General features: G+C 42.6%; 1 protein-coding gene across 1 annotated transcript in view; it reads right to left on the reverse strand.

Moving 5' to 3' along the window:
• The window catches only part of LOC137339595 (lysophosphatidylcholine acyltransferase 1-like), a 183,706-nt gene extending 166,067 nt beyond the window's left edge, over positions 1-17,639 (reverse strand). The window contains exon 1 of the mRNA XM_068001907.1: positions 17,286-17,639. Coding sequence (XP_067858008.1) covers positions 17,286-17,564 — 279 coding nt within the window. The 5' untranslated portion in view covers positions 17,565-17,639. The remainder of the gene's footprint in view (positions 1-17,285) is intronic.
• Between the last annotated feature and the right edge of the window lie 488 nt (positions 17,640-18,127).

Genomic DNA, 18,127 nt, shown 5'->3' on the forward strand with positions numbered 1-18,127 from the left:
ATCCAGCAAGGCACTGCACTTTCAACAACAGCAAACTTTAGCACAAGATTTCAACAAAAAATAAAGTGGGGAGAAGAGCTTTTACCATGTTTCAATAAAAGATAAAGCAACAACAATTTGCATTTGTATAGCACCTTAAACATAGAAAAACATCCAAAAGGTGCCTCGCAGAAGCATAATCAGACAAAAATGGATGCCAATCCAAAGCAGGAGATTTTTTTTTTTTATTCGTTCATGGGATGCAGGCGTCGCTGGCGAGGCCAGCATTTATTGCCCATCCCTAATTGCCCTTGAGAAGGTGATGGTGAGCCGCCTTCTTGAACCGCTGCAATCCGTGTGGTGAAGGTTCTCCCACAGTGCTGTTAGGTAGGGAGTTCCAGGATTTTGACCCAGCGACGATGAAGGAACGGCGATATATTTCCAAGATATTAGGAGGGGTGACCAAAAACTTGGTCAAAGAGGTGGATTTTAAGGAGGGACTTAAAAAAGTAGAGGGAATTGGTGAGCCGGAGGTTTAGGGAGGGAATTCCAGAACATAGGAGCAGGAGTAGGCCACTCAGCCCCTGGAACGTAGGGTCCAGATGGCTGAAGGTATGGCCGTCAATGGTGGTGCAAAGGGAAGGATGGATGCACAAGGACCTAAAATCGGAGGAACAGAGAGTTCTGTGGGGGGGGGGGGGGGGGGGGGGGGGGGGGGAAGTATTACAGGGCTGGAGGAGGCTACAGAGAAACAAAGGGGCAATGCCACAAAGGGATTTAAACAGGAGGATGATCATTTTAAATTGGAAGCGCTGGGGAACCGGAAGCCAATATAAGTTAGCAAAAATCTAAATTTTAAAAAAAATCCCATTTTTTTTTGCAGGTAGTTGCAGAAAGCTCAGCGTTTATAATGGAGGTTGCTGGGAGGCCCAAGTTAGAATGGTAATTGTGCCACCACTGGAGGGAAGACTAAACTGGAATTACAATGTGTCCAATTAAAACTAAAGTGCTACTTTTAGGCATGATTTCAAGTATTACTAAGCATCAGTGTGTCACACTGTGTGACAAAAATTGTGACACAGGGAGTAACAAAGTGTGATCTCAGCAATAAGCTCAGTTGTAAGAAATTTAAAACATTATGACAGATGTGTAAAAATGCTGCTGGATTAAAGTATTTATTTTGGATGTTTGCTGTAACAGATGATTTAAGACAACTTCTGCACTAGCTGCAGGTACAGGAGAGGCCTGGGCATTAGATGGAGGTCCTTTCACCTGCTCTTGATGAATACAGAAATGCAGTAAACCCTGCAATAATTCCTGCGGAAGCTACCTCAAAGATGGTGTTACTGTAGGTCTAAAGTTTAGCCAGTATTCATCCAATAGTTCTGCAACTATGTAACTACCTTTTCTGCATTTCTAATAAAATACTCAACATTTCACTGCAGACAGCAGTCTACAGAACTGCTGTTGTACAGTACAAATGTGTTACATAATTCTGTACAATGTATAAAAAAATTGCACTATTTTTGGGTGAATCAAGGGTTAATCCAAGCAAAGCAAATTGTACATCAGCTCTCTTGGTGAGGGAGCAACTTGGTATTATTTATTTAGGACATCATGGCGTTTAGCCAGCCTTACAAAACAAGATCTATTATGTCTCCAACATCAGTACCTTTGTAATGAGCAGCAGAGAATTCAACAAGTTGGTTCTTTCTATAATAGCAAAACTCGCAATATTTTCTTTTGGCTCAAAACCAGCAAGGTCAAAAATGACCCCAATGTCAACAAACAAAAGATGGTTTGATGAAGATGTTAATCCAAAATTGGCTGGCACTGTGGCCTGATTTATTTCAGTCTTTGCTAATAGCTGAACATCAGATTCTCAACACCACTTAGTCAATAACAACTTGCACTTGTATAGCACATTCACCATAACAAAAGGTCCTAAGTTGCTTCACAGATAGATGTAAAAAAATAAATTTCAACCTCCATCTCAACTCATCATGCTCTCTCTCCTCTGAGCCCTCCTATCGTCCCTTAATTTCCCCCTCCATATAAACTCCCCTACCCATTTCACAGCCATCCCCTCGACCTTGCCATCTCACGTGGCCTCTCTATTCCCATTGTGCCAATCACGGATACGGCCATCTCTGATCACTTCCTTGTATCCCTCTCCACCCACATCCCCCTTCCCCCTCCAAACCCCACTTACTTCTGTGTCTGCCCCTGGAAAAAATTATCCTCCAAGTCACTTATAATGGCACTTTCAAATTCCCGATTGTCTAGCCTTTGGCCCTCCATTCACCATGATTTTTCTGTAGCTACCGATCTGCTCCATCGCACCCTCACCTCCACCTTTGAGGCCCTTGTCCCCATTAAAACCATTACTCGCTCTCACCCTGGTCATTCCCCCTGGTATGGCCCTCATCTCCGCTCTCTTAAATCCAAGGGACTCAGACTTGAACATTTATTGCGGACAAGTGGTTTAGCCTTCATCGCCAAATCTGGTTGGATCACATAAATCACTATCGGGTCCTGCTCTCTTCTGCCAAAACTGCTCACTATTCCAGGATCATCCTGGAATGCAAAGATAACCCCCCCGGCTTCTCTTCTCCACTACAAACCATCCTTTTAAACCCCTCTCCCCTACCTCCTCCACCCTCACCTCCAACGAAAAGTGTGAGGAACTCATGGACTTCTTTGTCACTAAGATTGAGACCATCCGTTCAGCTGCCTCTGCTGCTTCCCTCCCTCCCCCTATCCCACCAAGCCAAACTTCCCTTAAGGATCCCCCCTGCCCTAGCCCTGAACTCGCATCTTTCTCTAGTTTCTCTCCTATCTCCCCTTGTGCCCTCATCTTGACCAAGAGACCCACATCCTGCTCCCTCGACCTATTCCCACCAAACTTCCCATGTTAGCTGATATTATTAACTGTTCCCTCTCAAGTACTGTCCCTCTCCCCTTCAAATCTGTCGTCATCACCCCCCCTCAAAAAAACAACCCTTAACCCCTCTGTCCTTGCAAACATCTCCTCCGGCCTCCCTTTCCTCTCCAAAGTCCCTGAATGTGTTGTCGCCTCCCAAATCCATGCACATCTTTCCCTCAACTCCCTGTTTGAATCCCTTCAATCAGGTTTCCACCCCGCCACAGTACTGAAATGGCCCTCATCAAATGACATCCTATGTGACTGTGAACATGTTAAACTATCCCTCCTCATCCTTCTCAATCCGTCTACAGCCTTTGACATGGTTGACCACACCATCCTCCTCCAACTCCTCTCCTCTGTCATCCAGCTGGGTGGGACTGCGCTCGCCTGGTTCCATTCTTATCTATCCAGTCGTAGCCACAGAGTCACCAGCTATGACTTCTCTTCCCCATCCGTTACCTCTGGAGTCCCCCAAGGACAATCCTTGGCCCCTGTCTATTTCTCATCTACATGCGGCCCCTCGGCGACATCGTCCGAAAACAAGTCAGATTCCACATGTACGCTGACGACACCCAGCTCTACCTCACCACCACCTCCCTCAACCCCTCCACTGTCTCTCATTTGTCACACTGCTTGTCCGATCAGTAAAAATTTCCTCCAACTAAATATTGGGAAGACCGAAGCCATTGTCTTTGGTCCCCGCCGCAAACTCCGTTTCCTAGCCATCGACTCCATCCCTGTCCCTGGCCACTGTCTGAGGCCGAACCAGACCGTTCGCAACCTTGACGTTCTATTTGGCCCAGAGATGAGCTTCTGACCACATATCCACTCCATCACCAAGACCACCTCCTTCCAACCTTCGTAACATCGCACGTCTCCGTCCCTGCCTCAGCTCATCTGCTGCTGAAACCCTCATCCTTGCTGTGTTATCTCTGGACTCGACTATTCCAATGCTTTCCTGGCTGGCCTCCAATATTCCACCCTCCGTAAACATGAGCTCATCGAAAACTTTGCTGCATTTATGCTAACTCGCACCAAGTCCCGTTCTCCCATCATCCGTGCTCGCTGACCTACATTGGCTCCAGGTCCACGAAGGTCTCGATTTTAAAATTCTCATCCTTGTTTTCAAATCCCTACATGGCCTCGTCCCTCCCTATCTCTGTAAACTCCTCCAGTCCTACAATCCTCCTACATCACTGCGCTCCTCCAATTCTTGCCTCTTGCACATCGCCAACTTTAATCGCTCCACCATTGGCGGCCGTGCCTTCAATTGCCTTGGCACTAAGCTCTGGAATTCCCTCCATAAACCTCTCCGCCCCTCTCTCCTCCTTTAAGACACTCTTTAAAAACTACCTCTGGTCACCTGTCCTAATATCTCCTTATGTGGCTCTGTATCAAATTTTGTTTGGTAACGCTCCTGTGCGGTGCCTTGGAACGTTTTACTACGTTAAAGGCGCTATATAAATGCAATTTGTTGTTGTAGTAGTAATGAAAACAGATGCAGTCAGGAGAGATGCACTTAAGCATCAGGTAATTTTTTTGAGGAGGGGAGGGGCGATTCCCTTGTTCCATTTCTTTCCCTTCCTTGAGCCACAAGTTTTGGACATCTACAATATACTTTAAGATAAGATGTGGATATTTGACCAAATGTTTACCCATGACTTACTTCATGAGCTGAACCACTCCACAATCAACAATTCACACCACCACAAAGGGTTATTTGATGAAACAGCACCTACCACACAAATTTTTTTTAAACTGTTGCTGAGGAGATAGTTTACTGAAAATAAATCAGCAAATGGCTTAGAAATTAACCTCACAAATTATACAACACACACAACGTTGCTCAGCAATTTACTGAATAAAACAGTCACATATCCTCACCATAGTGGTTCAGTTATCTAACATTTTGGTATCAGCATGTCAATTTTGTATTAATACGTTAGTGAAGATTCAAGATTTAGATAAAGGTAAAGAACAAGCTTGCATTTATATAGTGCCTTGTTGTGTGTCTCAAAACGTCCCGAAGTGCTTCCTGTCTCTCGGAAATGGCCCAAAATGGTTCCCATGCAACCACCATGATGAAGGTAAATGCGAGACTCATTTTGCACACAGCAAGAAATGAATGATCAGTTAATCTGTTTCTGATTGTGCTGTTTGAGGGAAAGATATTGGTCAGGACAGCAAGAAAACTCGGTGCTCCTTCATGAGATCTTAAATGTCCACTAGAATAGGCAGATGAGCCCTTGGTTTAATGTCTTTGACAATGCAGTATTACGTTGAAGTATCCTCTGAGTTTCTATGTTCAAGTCCTGAAATGGGACTTTAACTGTGAATCTTCTCACTCAGAGGTGAGAGTACAGCCAATTGAGCTGATACTTCATAAAAGATAAACCTTCTGTATGAATTCCCAAAAATAGTGTTTCCCGACCTTTTCTGGATTTTTGTCAGAAATTTATTTGGGGCAAACAAGTTAAAATTTAAATATATTATTAACCTTTACTGTCTGTCTGTCACTGTCTTAGCGAAAAATGTTGATCTCTGGCAGGAAGCATAGAGTGAAATGTTTTTTTTACAACAAACAGATCATAGAATCATACAGCACAGAAGGAGACCATTCGTTCCATCATGCTTTTGCCAGCTCTTTGAAAGAGCTACCCAATTAGTCCCACTCCCCTGTTCTTTCCCCATAGCCCTGCAATTTTTTCCTTTTCAAGTATATATCCAAATCCCTTTTGAAAGCTATTATTGAATCTGCTTCCACCACCCTCAGGTAGTGCATTCCAGATCAGAACAACTCTGTGAAAAAAAAATTGTTCTCATCTCACCCTGGTTCTTTTGCTAATTATCTTAAATCCCTCTGGTTATCGACCCTACTGCCAGTGGAAACAGTTTTTCCCTAAAAACTCTTTCAAAACCCTTCATAATTTTAAACACTGTTATTAAATCTCCCCTTAACCTTCTCTGGTTCTAAGGTGAACAATCCTAGCTTCTCTAGTTTCTCCACATAACTGGTCCCTTATCTGGGGTACCATTCTAGTAAATCTCCTCTACACCCTCTCCAAGGTCTTGGACATCCTTCCTAAAGTGTGGTGCCTAGAATTGGACACAATACTTCCAGCTGAGGCATAACCAATGATTTAAAAAGGTTTAGCATAACATCTTTGATATTGTACTCTACGCCTCTGTTTCTAAAGCCCAGGATCCCTTCAAAGATTTGTGTATGTGAACCCCCAGGTGACTCTGTTTCTGCACTCCCGTTAAAATTGTATCATTTAGTTTATATTGCCACTCCTCATTCTTCCTTCCAAAATTTCATCTGCCATGTATCTGCTCATTTCACCAGTCTGTTTTTGTCCTCCTAAAGTATGCCACTATCCTCCTCACTGTTTTCCAAGTTTTGTGTTATTGGCTAACTTTGTAATTTTTCCTCATAAACCCAAGTTCAGGTCATTAATATATATCAAAAATATTGGCACAGATCATAATGTGACCAAGTGAGGTTTATCCTTTTTGAAATGATAAGCCTGCTGTATTATATATTCTTTACTTTTCAATTATGGATTATACGGAGAACTAGCTAGCTATTATTAAAATGAAAGCTTTTTCTCTAAAGACCACCAGCTTACAATGGGATGAGGCTGCCTGTGAAAAAGCAGGGCAGATTGTTTGGTATAGCAATTGATTTTCTTGTCATTGTTGGAAAGATCCTTAGAAGAATGATGCTTAATTGCTTTATTCAACACATTGCTGAAAAAATCCTACCAGTCAATGTAAGTTCAAAAAAGGGACAGGCACAACTGATATGATCTTCGCAGCCAGACAGCTCCAAGAAAAATGCAGAGAGCAAAATGTAAACTTCTACTTTATTAAGTGATATGGGCCAAAGGCAGGTATATGGAGTTAAATCACAGATCAGCCACGATCTTATCAAATGGCGGAGCAGGCACGAGGGGCTGAATGGCCTATTCCTGTTCCTATGTTCCTATCTTTGTTGACCTGATAAAGGCAATCAACACTGTCAGTCGCGAAGGTCTCTGGAAAATCCTCTCCAAGTTTAGGTGTCCAGACAAATTTTTTGAAATGGTCAAACAATTTCATGATGGCTAGCGATGGAAGATTTCATCTCCATCCCCATTACGAAAGGTGTTAAGCATGGATACGTCCTTGCACCATCACTCTTCAGCATTTTGTTTGCTGCTATGCTTCTCGTGACTTTCAATAATCTCAAAATCGAAGTAAATATCAGATTCAGGACTGATGGGCAGTTATTCAACCTTAGAAGAATATGCTAAAACAAAGTTGCTGGAAGAATTTGTTTGTGAACTCCTAAGTGCTGATCACTGTGCTCTTGTGGCCCACGCCCAGGATGATATGCAAATAATCATGAACCACGTTGCAACAGCTTGCCTGCAATTTGGCATGACTATCAGCCTTAAAAAGATGGTGGTACTCTTTCAAGCAGCCCCAGGCAAGGATTACACTCCACCTAAGATCACTATCAGTGATTACATGTTTCAGGCTGTGGACAGATTCACCTACCTGGGTAGCACCATCTAGCGAAGTCTATGTCGATGCATAAGCATCCTGCCAAAGCCAGCTTAACTTTTGGCAAAGTCCATGAGCACCTCAGGGACAAGAGGGGCATCAGCCAGCAGACCAAGCCCAAAGTACACAGGACAGCCGTTCTGATAACCTTGGTTTATGCATGTGAAATGTGGACAACATATCCTTGCCATATTAAGAAAGTAAATCACTTTTACCCAAGCAGTCTTAGACGACTAATAAAGATCAGATGGTAAGACAAGATCACCGACACCGAAGTTCCTAAAGAAGTTGACATGCCAAGCATAGGTTCTCTGATCACGAAGGCACGGCTATGATGGTCAGGTCATGTGGTACGAATGTGTGATGAACAAATCCCAAAGATGATCTTTTATGGCACAATGACAACTGGGAAGCGATCGCGTGGTGGACAGCAAAAGAGATATAAAGACTGCTTAAAAACGACTCTGAAACAGTGCAAAATAGTGGGAACAATTTGCTCAAGATAATAAAGTGTGGCAAGAAACCACCATGAAGGCACCTTCTGCTATGAGGCCCGTCGCATTGCTGATGCTGAATGTAAACATCAGCTGAGCTTAGGTGGAGTGTAATCCTTGCCTGGGGCTGCTTGTAAGAGTACCACCATCTTTTTAAGGCTGACAGTCATACCAAATTGCAGGCAAGCTGTTGCAACGTGGTTCATGACTATTTGCATATCCTGGGCATGGACCACAAGAGCACAGTGATCCTCAACCTGGTGTATCTGGGATCCACTGTTCGCTCTGTGGATGTTCATTCCTGGCAAACATTGGTCTCATCAAATTAAGTTAGATCGAAACTACAGCACAGAAATAGGCCCAACTGGTCTATGCCATTTTTGCTCCACACAAGCCTGATCTCATCAGTCATCAAAGAACTCACTGCTGAAAATGAAATGACATTCTGTCTCCTTTCTTAGATGTCGAAGGGATGAACAAAACATTTATTACAGAAGATGATACTGTGTTTGTATGACAGGGCAGGTGCACATTGTATCACCATTAGCATTTCCTGGGTATTGCTGCTCGTTAACATGGTATGTCTTTTTTTCCGATTTTGATTAACAGTTCTATAGCCAGAAACTGAACCAGGGAATTAATATGACAGACTTTTGCTCGGTCCTTATTTCAGCCCATGCAGTTCACTCACTTACACTACATGTCCAAATCACTGCAGCAAGACAGGACTCTATTGAGCCATGTTCACATATTATATAAAGCTATATGGATTCTGGAAAAGTTCTAAGAATGTTGAAAAACATTTATGTTGGAGTCAGAAAACACAGTTAATGTACCAGAGAAAGCTAAATAACATATTGCCATTTACTCAATGATTTTTGCTTCAGTATAATTTTACTTCTTACAATAAACTAAATTACAGTCTAGATAATTCAAAGTCGTTTTTGCACTAAAAAACTTTAATTATCCAATAATTTGAACTGAGCAATATAAATAAATCAGAATTTAATGCAAAAAAAAATTATCAGGTAATTTGAATTGAGTGACTTCAAGAGTAGACTAGTACTTTTTAGTCTAAACTATATAGCCTGTGAGCATGGTCCTTCCCACTGAATTAGAGAGAGATCAGTAGTATACAATGGTATGACATACTGTTTCTACTGCATAGCCCAACAGTGCAAGGGTTTATTGCTTGGCAGCACCCTATCCCAGCTACTTCATACACAAGTTTCAGTTCATAGGAATTACACTGTTGTCTAAGGAGGCTAACTTTTGCTGTGCTGGGAACAAGCTCAAACTGTAAAAGACACCATAGCCCAGATTTTGTGATCGTTGTGTAAGAAATAACTTCAGTTTTGAAGGAAAAAATACACTATTGCAAATAGTTGGTTTTAAAAAATCTAAGTTTACAAATACAAATGATTTCATTTACCAATACATTTGACAACAGTTAGTGATTCCAACAAACGTATCTTATAAGTCTTTTCTACATCATAACTTCAAGACTTCATGTTCTAACTTGCATCATTTGATATACATTGGACAGTGGAACAGGAGATTCAGCATTAAAATAACTTGGTCTCAATGTCACAAATTGAGCCATTTAGTTGAAACAAACCCCAAGGGGGAAAAAAAGCTATTTTCTGCAAATTTATGCAATGCATCTTTCCTAAGACATAGGATCTAAGTGCTAAGAACTAAAACTTGAACCTGAATTGTTAGAATATAGCTGTTATTTGCATCAAAAGTAGTAACTGTTAATAAGTGTCACTTATTATAACTGTTAATATGAAAAGTCACCAGGTCCGAATGGGATGCAACCTAGATTGCTGAGGGAAGTACGGATGGAAATAGCAAAGGTTCTAGCCACAATCTTTCAATCCTCCGTGGATATGGGAGCAAACTGGAGGGTTGCAAATGTTACACCCCTTTTCAAAAAAAGGGGACAGGGATAAACTCAGAAATTACAGGCCACTTAGCCTAATATCCAGGACAAAATTAACTTTCACCTGGAAAATCATGGGTTAATAAATGACAACCAGCACGGATTTGGTAAATGCAAATAGTGTCTGACGAACTTGATTGAGTTCTTTGATGAAGTAACGAGAGGGCTGATGAGGGTAATACGGTTGATGTTCTGTATCTGGACATTCAAAAGGCGTTTGATAAAGTACCACATAATAGACTTTTGGCAAAGTTGAAGCCCATGGGATTAAAGGGGCAGCTGCAGCATGGATACAAAATTGGCTAAGGGACAGAAAGCAGAGAATAGTTGTAAACGGTTGTTTTCAGACTGGAGGGAACTATACAGTGGTGTCCCCTAGGGGTCGGTATTAGGACCACTGCTCTTTTTGATATATATTAATGACCTGGACTAGGGTATAAAGGGCATGATTTCAAAGTTTGCAGATGACACAAAACTCGGAAATGTAGCAAACAGTGAGGAAGATAGAGCAGATTTCAGGAGGACATAGACAGGCTGGTGAAATGGGCAGACACATGGCAGATGAAATTTAATGCAGGGAAGTATGAAGTGATGCATTTTGGAAGAATGAGGAGAGCCAAAATAAACTAAATAGTACAATTTTAAAGGGGGTGCAGGAACAGAGAGACCTGGGGGTTTACATGTACAAATCTTTGAAGATGGCAAGACAAGTCTATAAGGCTGTTAAAAAAGCATACGGCATCCTAGGCTTTATAAATAGAGGCATAGAGTACAAAAGCAAGGAAGTTATGTTGAACCTTGATAAATCACTGGTTAGGCCTCAGCGGGAGGATTGCATCCAATTCTGGGCACCACACTTTAGGAAGGATGTTAAGGCCTTGGAGAGGGTGCAGAAGCGATTTACTAGAATAGTACCAGAGATGCGGGACTTCAGTTACGTGGAGGGACTAGAAACGCTGGGATTGTTCTCCTTAGTGCAGAGAAGGTTATGGGGAGATCAAAACCCCTCATCATTTTGAAAAGAGTAAATAGGGCAAAACTGTTTCCACTGGCAGGAGTATCAGTAGCCGGAGGACACAGATTTAAGATATTTGGCAAAAGAATCAAAGGGGAGATAAGGAGAAATTGTTTTATGCAGCAATGTTCTGGAATGCACTGCCTGCAAGGGTGGTGGAAGCAGATTCAACAGTAAATTTCAAATGGAAATTGGATAAATACTTGAGATGAAAAAAATGGTGGGCTGTGGGGAAAGAGCAGGGGAGTGAGACTAATTGGATAGCTCTTTCAAAGAGCTGGCACAGGCAGGTTGGGCCAATTGGCCTCCTTCTGTGCTGTATGATTCTATGAAGTGCAAATATATCCATATATATTCTGAAGTTATAGTGCATAGTTGCACTTGAGTTAATCTAGCAGTGCTCAGTTCAATATGAAACAACCCATGTTACCTTCTACATTCAGGTTCAAGTAGACATGAACGCTTGGGCACAAACCTGCTCTGAGATTTGACATCCTGTCAACCATATTATTCAGACTGGATGAGAAAGAGAAGTCACTTACTAGAATAGTAAAAGATGACCAAAGGAACTTCTGCATACTGTCAGTCCATTACAATTATCCTTTCATTACACCAACTCAAAACCAAAGGCAATGTGGCTACAATTTTTCTCTATATCATAAATACAAAACATAGCATCAAGCTGGTACTGCGTGAATAATGACAATGAATTAAAGTACATTCTGTAGGATATTGATCATGATGCATCGTGGCACAGAAATCAAAATTACAAATCACAAGCTATTTACCAAGAAAGCCAAACAGCCTGTTTTAGTACATCCATCCAGAAAGACCCTCAAGTCCCACCACTGAATCATTCAATTGGTTCTTAGATGAATCCAGGGTTTTCACCTCCAGTGGTCAATCCAGATGTCCATTCCACATATTGATCGTTCTGAAGAGCTTCCTGATATGAGGGCTAAATTTGCCTTTTATTAGTTTGAATCTGTCGTTCCTTTTCCTACTCTCAATTTAATTTCAAGTAATTTTCCAGATTTACCTTTTCCATGCCATTATTGCTATAACATCTCAAACACCTTTCAAGGTTGAAAAGCCCAAATTTCTCCAATCCTTCCTCATAGCTCAAAACTTTTGACATTAGATATGAGCCTCATAGCTCTTCTCTGCGGTGTCTCCAATTCTTTAGTGTGTCCGTCGTGCCTTGGTGACCAGAACTGGACACAGTACTTAAGGTATGGTCTGATCAGAGCACTATACAGTTTGATCATGACTGCCTCTGGCTTTATTCTATTGTTTTGGCTGTGTAGTTCATATTCTATTAACTTTGTTGATTGCTGCACTGGATGTACATGTTGAGTGTCAAGTCTACTAAGACTCCTAAGCGTCTTTAAACTTTATCCTTAGCTATATCAACACCTTCACAGACTACCTGCCCACTTTTCCTTCCTATATTGCCCACATTAAATTTCATCTGCTATTGGTCCACTCACTTACATATTTTGCCCATTTATTTTGTAAAATGTTGTTTAAGTCTGCAAATACAGTTTTGATACAAAATATCTAGCAGAGGATTTTCAATTTATCAGCCGAAAGATATCACCTCCTTTTAGAACTTACAATATCTTTTTCAGCAAACTAGTTGGTGATGCCTGAAACATATACAGCAAAAGATAGCTGGCTGATGAATATAAGACAAGATCAGAATGATGACATCATAAATATTCAACAGTCTCAATAGCATAACTGTATATATCAGATACTATGATCCTCAGTTATTTAAGGTGACTGGCTTTTGCTTATATCCACCATTTTGAAAACCTAAGCAGGCACTGCAGTTTAGGCAAAGATCTTACAACCCCAAAGATAAGTTACTTTAGTCTTATCCACAAATTTAATAGCTTTCCTGAGCTGCCTTATCTTTAGGCTGGATCAGCCTATGTTGGTAACCCTAAGACCATACACAAAAGATGTAACTCAATTTTATTTTCTGTATTAAATTGCCTGTCTTTTTACATGTTTTAATACTAGAGAAGACCATTTCAGCATACGGCAGTATTTGGAGACAGAATACACTTGGTACGTCTGCACTACAGGAAGCTGCAAATATTATCGTACAATAAAAACCTTACTATTTGCAGAAGACCATTTCTATATCGAAATGGATATCATCACACCAAGGTTCCCCGATACTACAGGGTATCTGACAGCCATACACACAGGATTATAGGACAGCTATTATGTTGGATAGGTAACTGGTTTAAATCACATAAGAGGGTTATTAATGGGAATAGATCTGATTAGGACCTGGTTACATGTGAAGTTCCTCCAAGGCTCTGTGATGGGACCAATACTGTTCATCATTTTAATTAGCGATTAGAAGAGGACATAAATGGAACCATTCCTGAATTCACAGGCGGTTGGTAATTCAGGTCAAATCAATATTTACGCAAGTTAGATGAAGGGGCTAGTGTGCGGCAGATGTCATTTAATTAGGACAATTATAGCGCTGTGCACTTAGAGTTAGTAACCTCCAGACATGGTGTATCCATTAAATGTAACAGATTAAGCAAGAGACTTGGGGGCAATAGATGATATATATATTCCTCTAATATGTAAGCATTTGAAGTATGGTTCCCAGTTTTGGTCCCCACACAGGATATTAAACTGTTGGAGAGGATGGAGAGGAGGGTGGCCAGAAGGATACCAAATCTTAGAGTTCAATTATATAAGGATAAGCTACAAGAGCTAGGGATATTTACTTTGGAGAAACACAGACTTCGAGGGGATATGAATCAGGAACTGGATACAGTCTGGTTAGAAAGGTCATTTGAAATAGATAGGCATAGTAGTACTAGAAATCGTGCCTATAAAATCCATAGGCAAAGAGTAAAGTTAGATGCCAGGAAGTGCTTCTTTTTAAAGAGAGTCATCGTCCTCCAGAACAAACTGTCAAGACACGTGGTGAGTAAGGAGTCGCTACAGTCTTTTAGAGTGAAACTGCTAAGTCCCTGAGAAGCAGACATTTCCAGTTATAGGGGTCAAGTTGCTAGTTAGTTGTGATTAGGACAAGTCACGGACAACAGTGATCTCGGAACTTGCTTCATTGTCTCGGAAAGTCAGACAGGGATTTCTCACATTTTTCCCTGAATTGGCCAGTTCTTTTTCCCTCTCCCAAGAGATACCATGGTTAGAGGGTGGGTGAACAGCGAACAAGGTTGCTCTGTTGACTGGATGGTTAGGCTTGATGCCACTGATGATGTTTTCTCATCTTTATTTTCATACATAAAACCCATTTAAAAGTTTGTTTTGGCAGCACAAAATTGCCCTAAGTTCACCACAAACTGGCAAACTCACCCAGAGAAATCAAAAGGGTAATATCTGCTTCTCTTCCAAAGTTGGAGTTAAGCCACATTTGTTGGGGCAGCATGGAGGGAACTTTGCTCTACATCTGGCCCATACAACATCCAACTGTGCAATGATTAATGTTAAGAGTGGGTGATAAAATTACCCCCATTCTCAGTTTATAGCATCCTATACATTGATATGCAAATAGATTTACTGCCCAAATTTTGTCTCTATACAGAGATAATTCCTCCCCACCCCCAACCAATTTAAGTCATCCCTCTCACCAAATGCCAGCAGCCCAATGTGAAAGCAATGAGTTATGAACAGTCCAGATGGACGGTGCTTTTTCTGTATAAAGTAACTGTGTATAATGACTAGTTATGAACACAGTATTTAGAATTTTACAGAACAACGTAACAACCTTAAAGTTCCAATCCTTTTTCCTTCTCTGACATAGAGCACTCAGTTGCTGCACAATGCTCCATCTAGCGATCCAGTTAAAAACTCACTGAACTTATTAATAAAAAGGTAGAAAATTATAAATGCAAGTAAATGATGGTATTCAAATTTACATTCGTCTGCTATTGAAGCCAATGCTCCAGAGTCCACATATACAAGGCAAGCATGAGAGAAATGTTGTAAGCAAGAGGTTGCACAAACATTATGCTTTTTAAAATTGTTGCCAAACAATATGTTTGTTTTACAAAGCAGCAGAAAATATTTTCAGGCATACACTTATACAATGTCAGTCTTCAATTTTTTTCACTGCACTACATGGTACAAGAATTACTGAGTCAGCAGCTTCTGCAAGTTTGTTCTGAAACACCAGTTGCAACTCCCTAGGGCCTACATTAAATAATCACAGAACCAACACAACACATTCACACACAGTAAGAGTTGAACCAGTAGGACCATATCTGCAGTGAAATGACATTCAATGAGAATATCACCACCCTTTGCTACATATTTTTCCCCCTATTACAGTCGTAGCCTGAGAATTACCTGCAATGGTTTCTCTTCCCGCACCTGCACTGTTACCTCTGGAGTCCCCCAAAGATCTATCCTTGGCCCCTGTCTATTTCTCATCTACATGCTGCTCCTTGATGACATCATCCGAAAACACGTCAGATTCCACATGTACGCTGACGACATCCAGCTCCACCTCACCACCACTTCTCTCGACCCCTCCACGGTCTCTCATTTGTCATACCGCTTGTCCACATGAGCAAAAATTTCCTCCAACTAAATACTGGGAAGACCAAAGCCATTGACTTTGGTCCTCGCCCCAAACTCCGTTCCCTAGCCACCGACTCCATCCCTCCCCCTGGCCACTGTCTGAGGCTGAACCAGATCATTCACAACCTTGGCGTCCTATTTGACCCTAACGTGAGCTTCCAACCACATGTCCGCTCCATCACCAAGACCACCTACTTCCACCTCCGTAACTCACACCAAGTCCCGTTCTCCCATCACCCGTGCTTGCTGACCTACAATGGCTCACGTTTCAGGAATGCCTCAATTTTAAAATTCTCATCCTTGTTTTCAAATCCCTCCATGGCCTCGCCCCTCCCTATTTCTAACCTCTTCCAGTCCTACAACCCTCGAAGATCTCTGTACTCCTCCAATTCTTGCCTCTTGTGCATCCCCGATTTTAATCGCCATACCAATGGCGGCCGTGCCTTCGACTGCCTAGGCCCTAAGCTCCAGAATTCCCTCCCTAAATCTGTTCACCTCTCGCTCCTCCTTTAAGACGTTCCTTAAAACCTACCTCTTTAACCAAGCTTTTGGTGACCTGTCCTATTATCTCCTTATATAGTTTGGTGTCAAATTTTATTTGATAACGCTCCGGTGAAGCGCCTTGGGGCATTTTACTATGTTAAAGGCACTATATAAATGCAAGTTGTTATTACTTCTATAAACCCATTGCCTCACAAATACCTTAACTACTCATTTGTGTAAAGGCTGATTAATGATGTCCATTACCAGCTTAGCTTTCTGCAACACAAGGCAACATGTGGGGTTAACAAAACTCCTCCCTACAGATACCCTATTGCTTTTATTCCACTAATGAGTGCAATAAAAATATCACAAACCATAATTACAATCTAATCTCACCGAGTATCTGAATCTCGTAATGTTGTAAGGTAAATCCTTTGCACTCGATTATAATGACAGGAAGAAGCCCTTAGTGCATATCAAATAGCAAATACTGAATATAATTAAAAATTTAATATTTTCAAACTTAGTGGAGCATATTCGCAAATGGCGTCGCTGTGATCTGATGCCACAGGTTAACAGGAAGCTAAACAATGTGTGCAGTGGTTTCCCAGAGGTATGGTATTCACAGCTGGAAGCTTCCTTAAGGAAACAAGCAGTAAACCTGAAGCACCCCAAGGCACGTAACGGATGTACCACAACTGCTTTTAAATTTCTGCTCAGACTTTGCAAGTCCGTGGTATTTACAGTATAATAATAGCACTGCTAATCCTGTCTAGTTATTACACTATCTTAGCTTTGTGCAGACAAAAAAAAACTGAATTGCAAACCACTCTAGAAATCGCTCTCCTCAAAAGAGGGAAAAATAGAAAATCCAAACCAAAATAAAATCCAATAAAAATTATATTTGCATAAAATATACAACTCTCTGCGCGTCTACAATTCAGCCGCTGCCTTTGCAGCAACCGTGGAACCGAATTGCGAGGTTTAACTAATTAACGCCAGGAATACAAGAGAAAGGGGGATGTTTCCCATTACTTGTAGATCTTGTACATCAGTGCTGGTGCTGTCACTGCCGGGACCTAAATTACAGTATCAGACAAAAAAGAGGGGAGGGGAGGGGAGGGGGGCGGAAAGAGGAGGAAGATAGAGAAAAATAGAAGAGCGACAGACCGATATCTGCAGCAGCGGCACAACGTGCAGATCGGCGAGCAGCACACAGCAGGAGCGAGGGCTCCTCCGGCATCCCGACTCGGTGCAGAGCGCACGGCCCAGCGGGTCGGGGGTAGGCGGCCGCTCCATCCCCGCTCTCCTTACCTTGGCTTTCTGCAGCGCCGAGAAGCGGATGTCATGTACAAAGGGATTCCTGACCGGGGGCAGCCGAGCCCGCTCCTCCTCATCATCACCACCACCGCCACCGCCGCCGCCGCCACCACCACTCCCGGCGCCACCTCCTTCCGCTGAACAGCGTCCTCTCCTCGACATCATCCTCATCTTCATCTTCCGCGGACAGCCGCCAACCACACTCGGGGCTGGGTGTAAAAGGGGCAAAAGAAGGCGCCGTGCGGGAGTCTGTCTGTCTGTGTGTGTGTACATGCGCTCTCGGGGGCCCCGGCCGTGTCGCAGCCGCTGCCTGCCTGCCCGCCCGCCCTGCTCTCCTCTCCTCTCCTCTCTCTCTCTCTCCTCTCTCTAGCTCGCTCCTAGCAACGCCTCCCGGCCTCGTGCACGCGCCCAGCCAGGCGGGTCGGGTCGCGGGCGCGTCACAGCCGGCGCGCGCGCCCAGCGAGTGGGTTAGTGGGCGCGCGCACAAACACGTCAGACACACGCGCTGCATCATTATCCCCCCTCCCCCGAACTTGTTTGCTGCTGCCGCCGAAGGTCAGGACAGGACCAGGACGTTAATGTGCATTACATGGCATGTACAGCACAGAAACAGGCCATTCGGCCCAACTGGGTCCATGCCACTGCTTATGCTCCACAGGAGCCTCCTCCTCCTCCTCCTCCTCCCCCCACCCGAGTTCATCTAATCCTATCAGCCTCTCCTTCTGTTTCTTTCTCCCTCCTGTACTTATCTAGCTTCCCCTTAAATGCATCTATGCTATTCGCCTCAATTATTCCTCGTGGCAGCGGGTTCCACGTTCTAACCACTCTCCGGGTAA

Source organism: Heptranchias perlo, chromosome 2 (genome assembly GCF_035084215.1).
Source record: "Heptranchias perlo isolate sHepPer1 chromosome 2, sHepPer1.hap1, whole genome shotgun sequence".
Classification (NCBI taxonomy): domain Eukaryota; kingdom Metazoa; phylum Chordata; class Chondrichthyes; order Hexanchiformes; family Hexanchidae; genus Heptranchias; species Heptranchias perlo.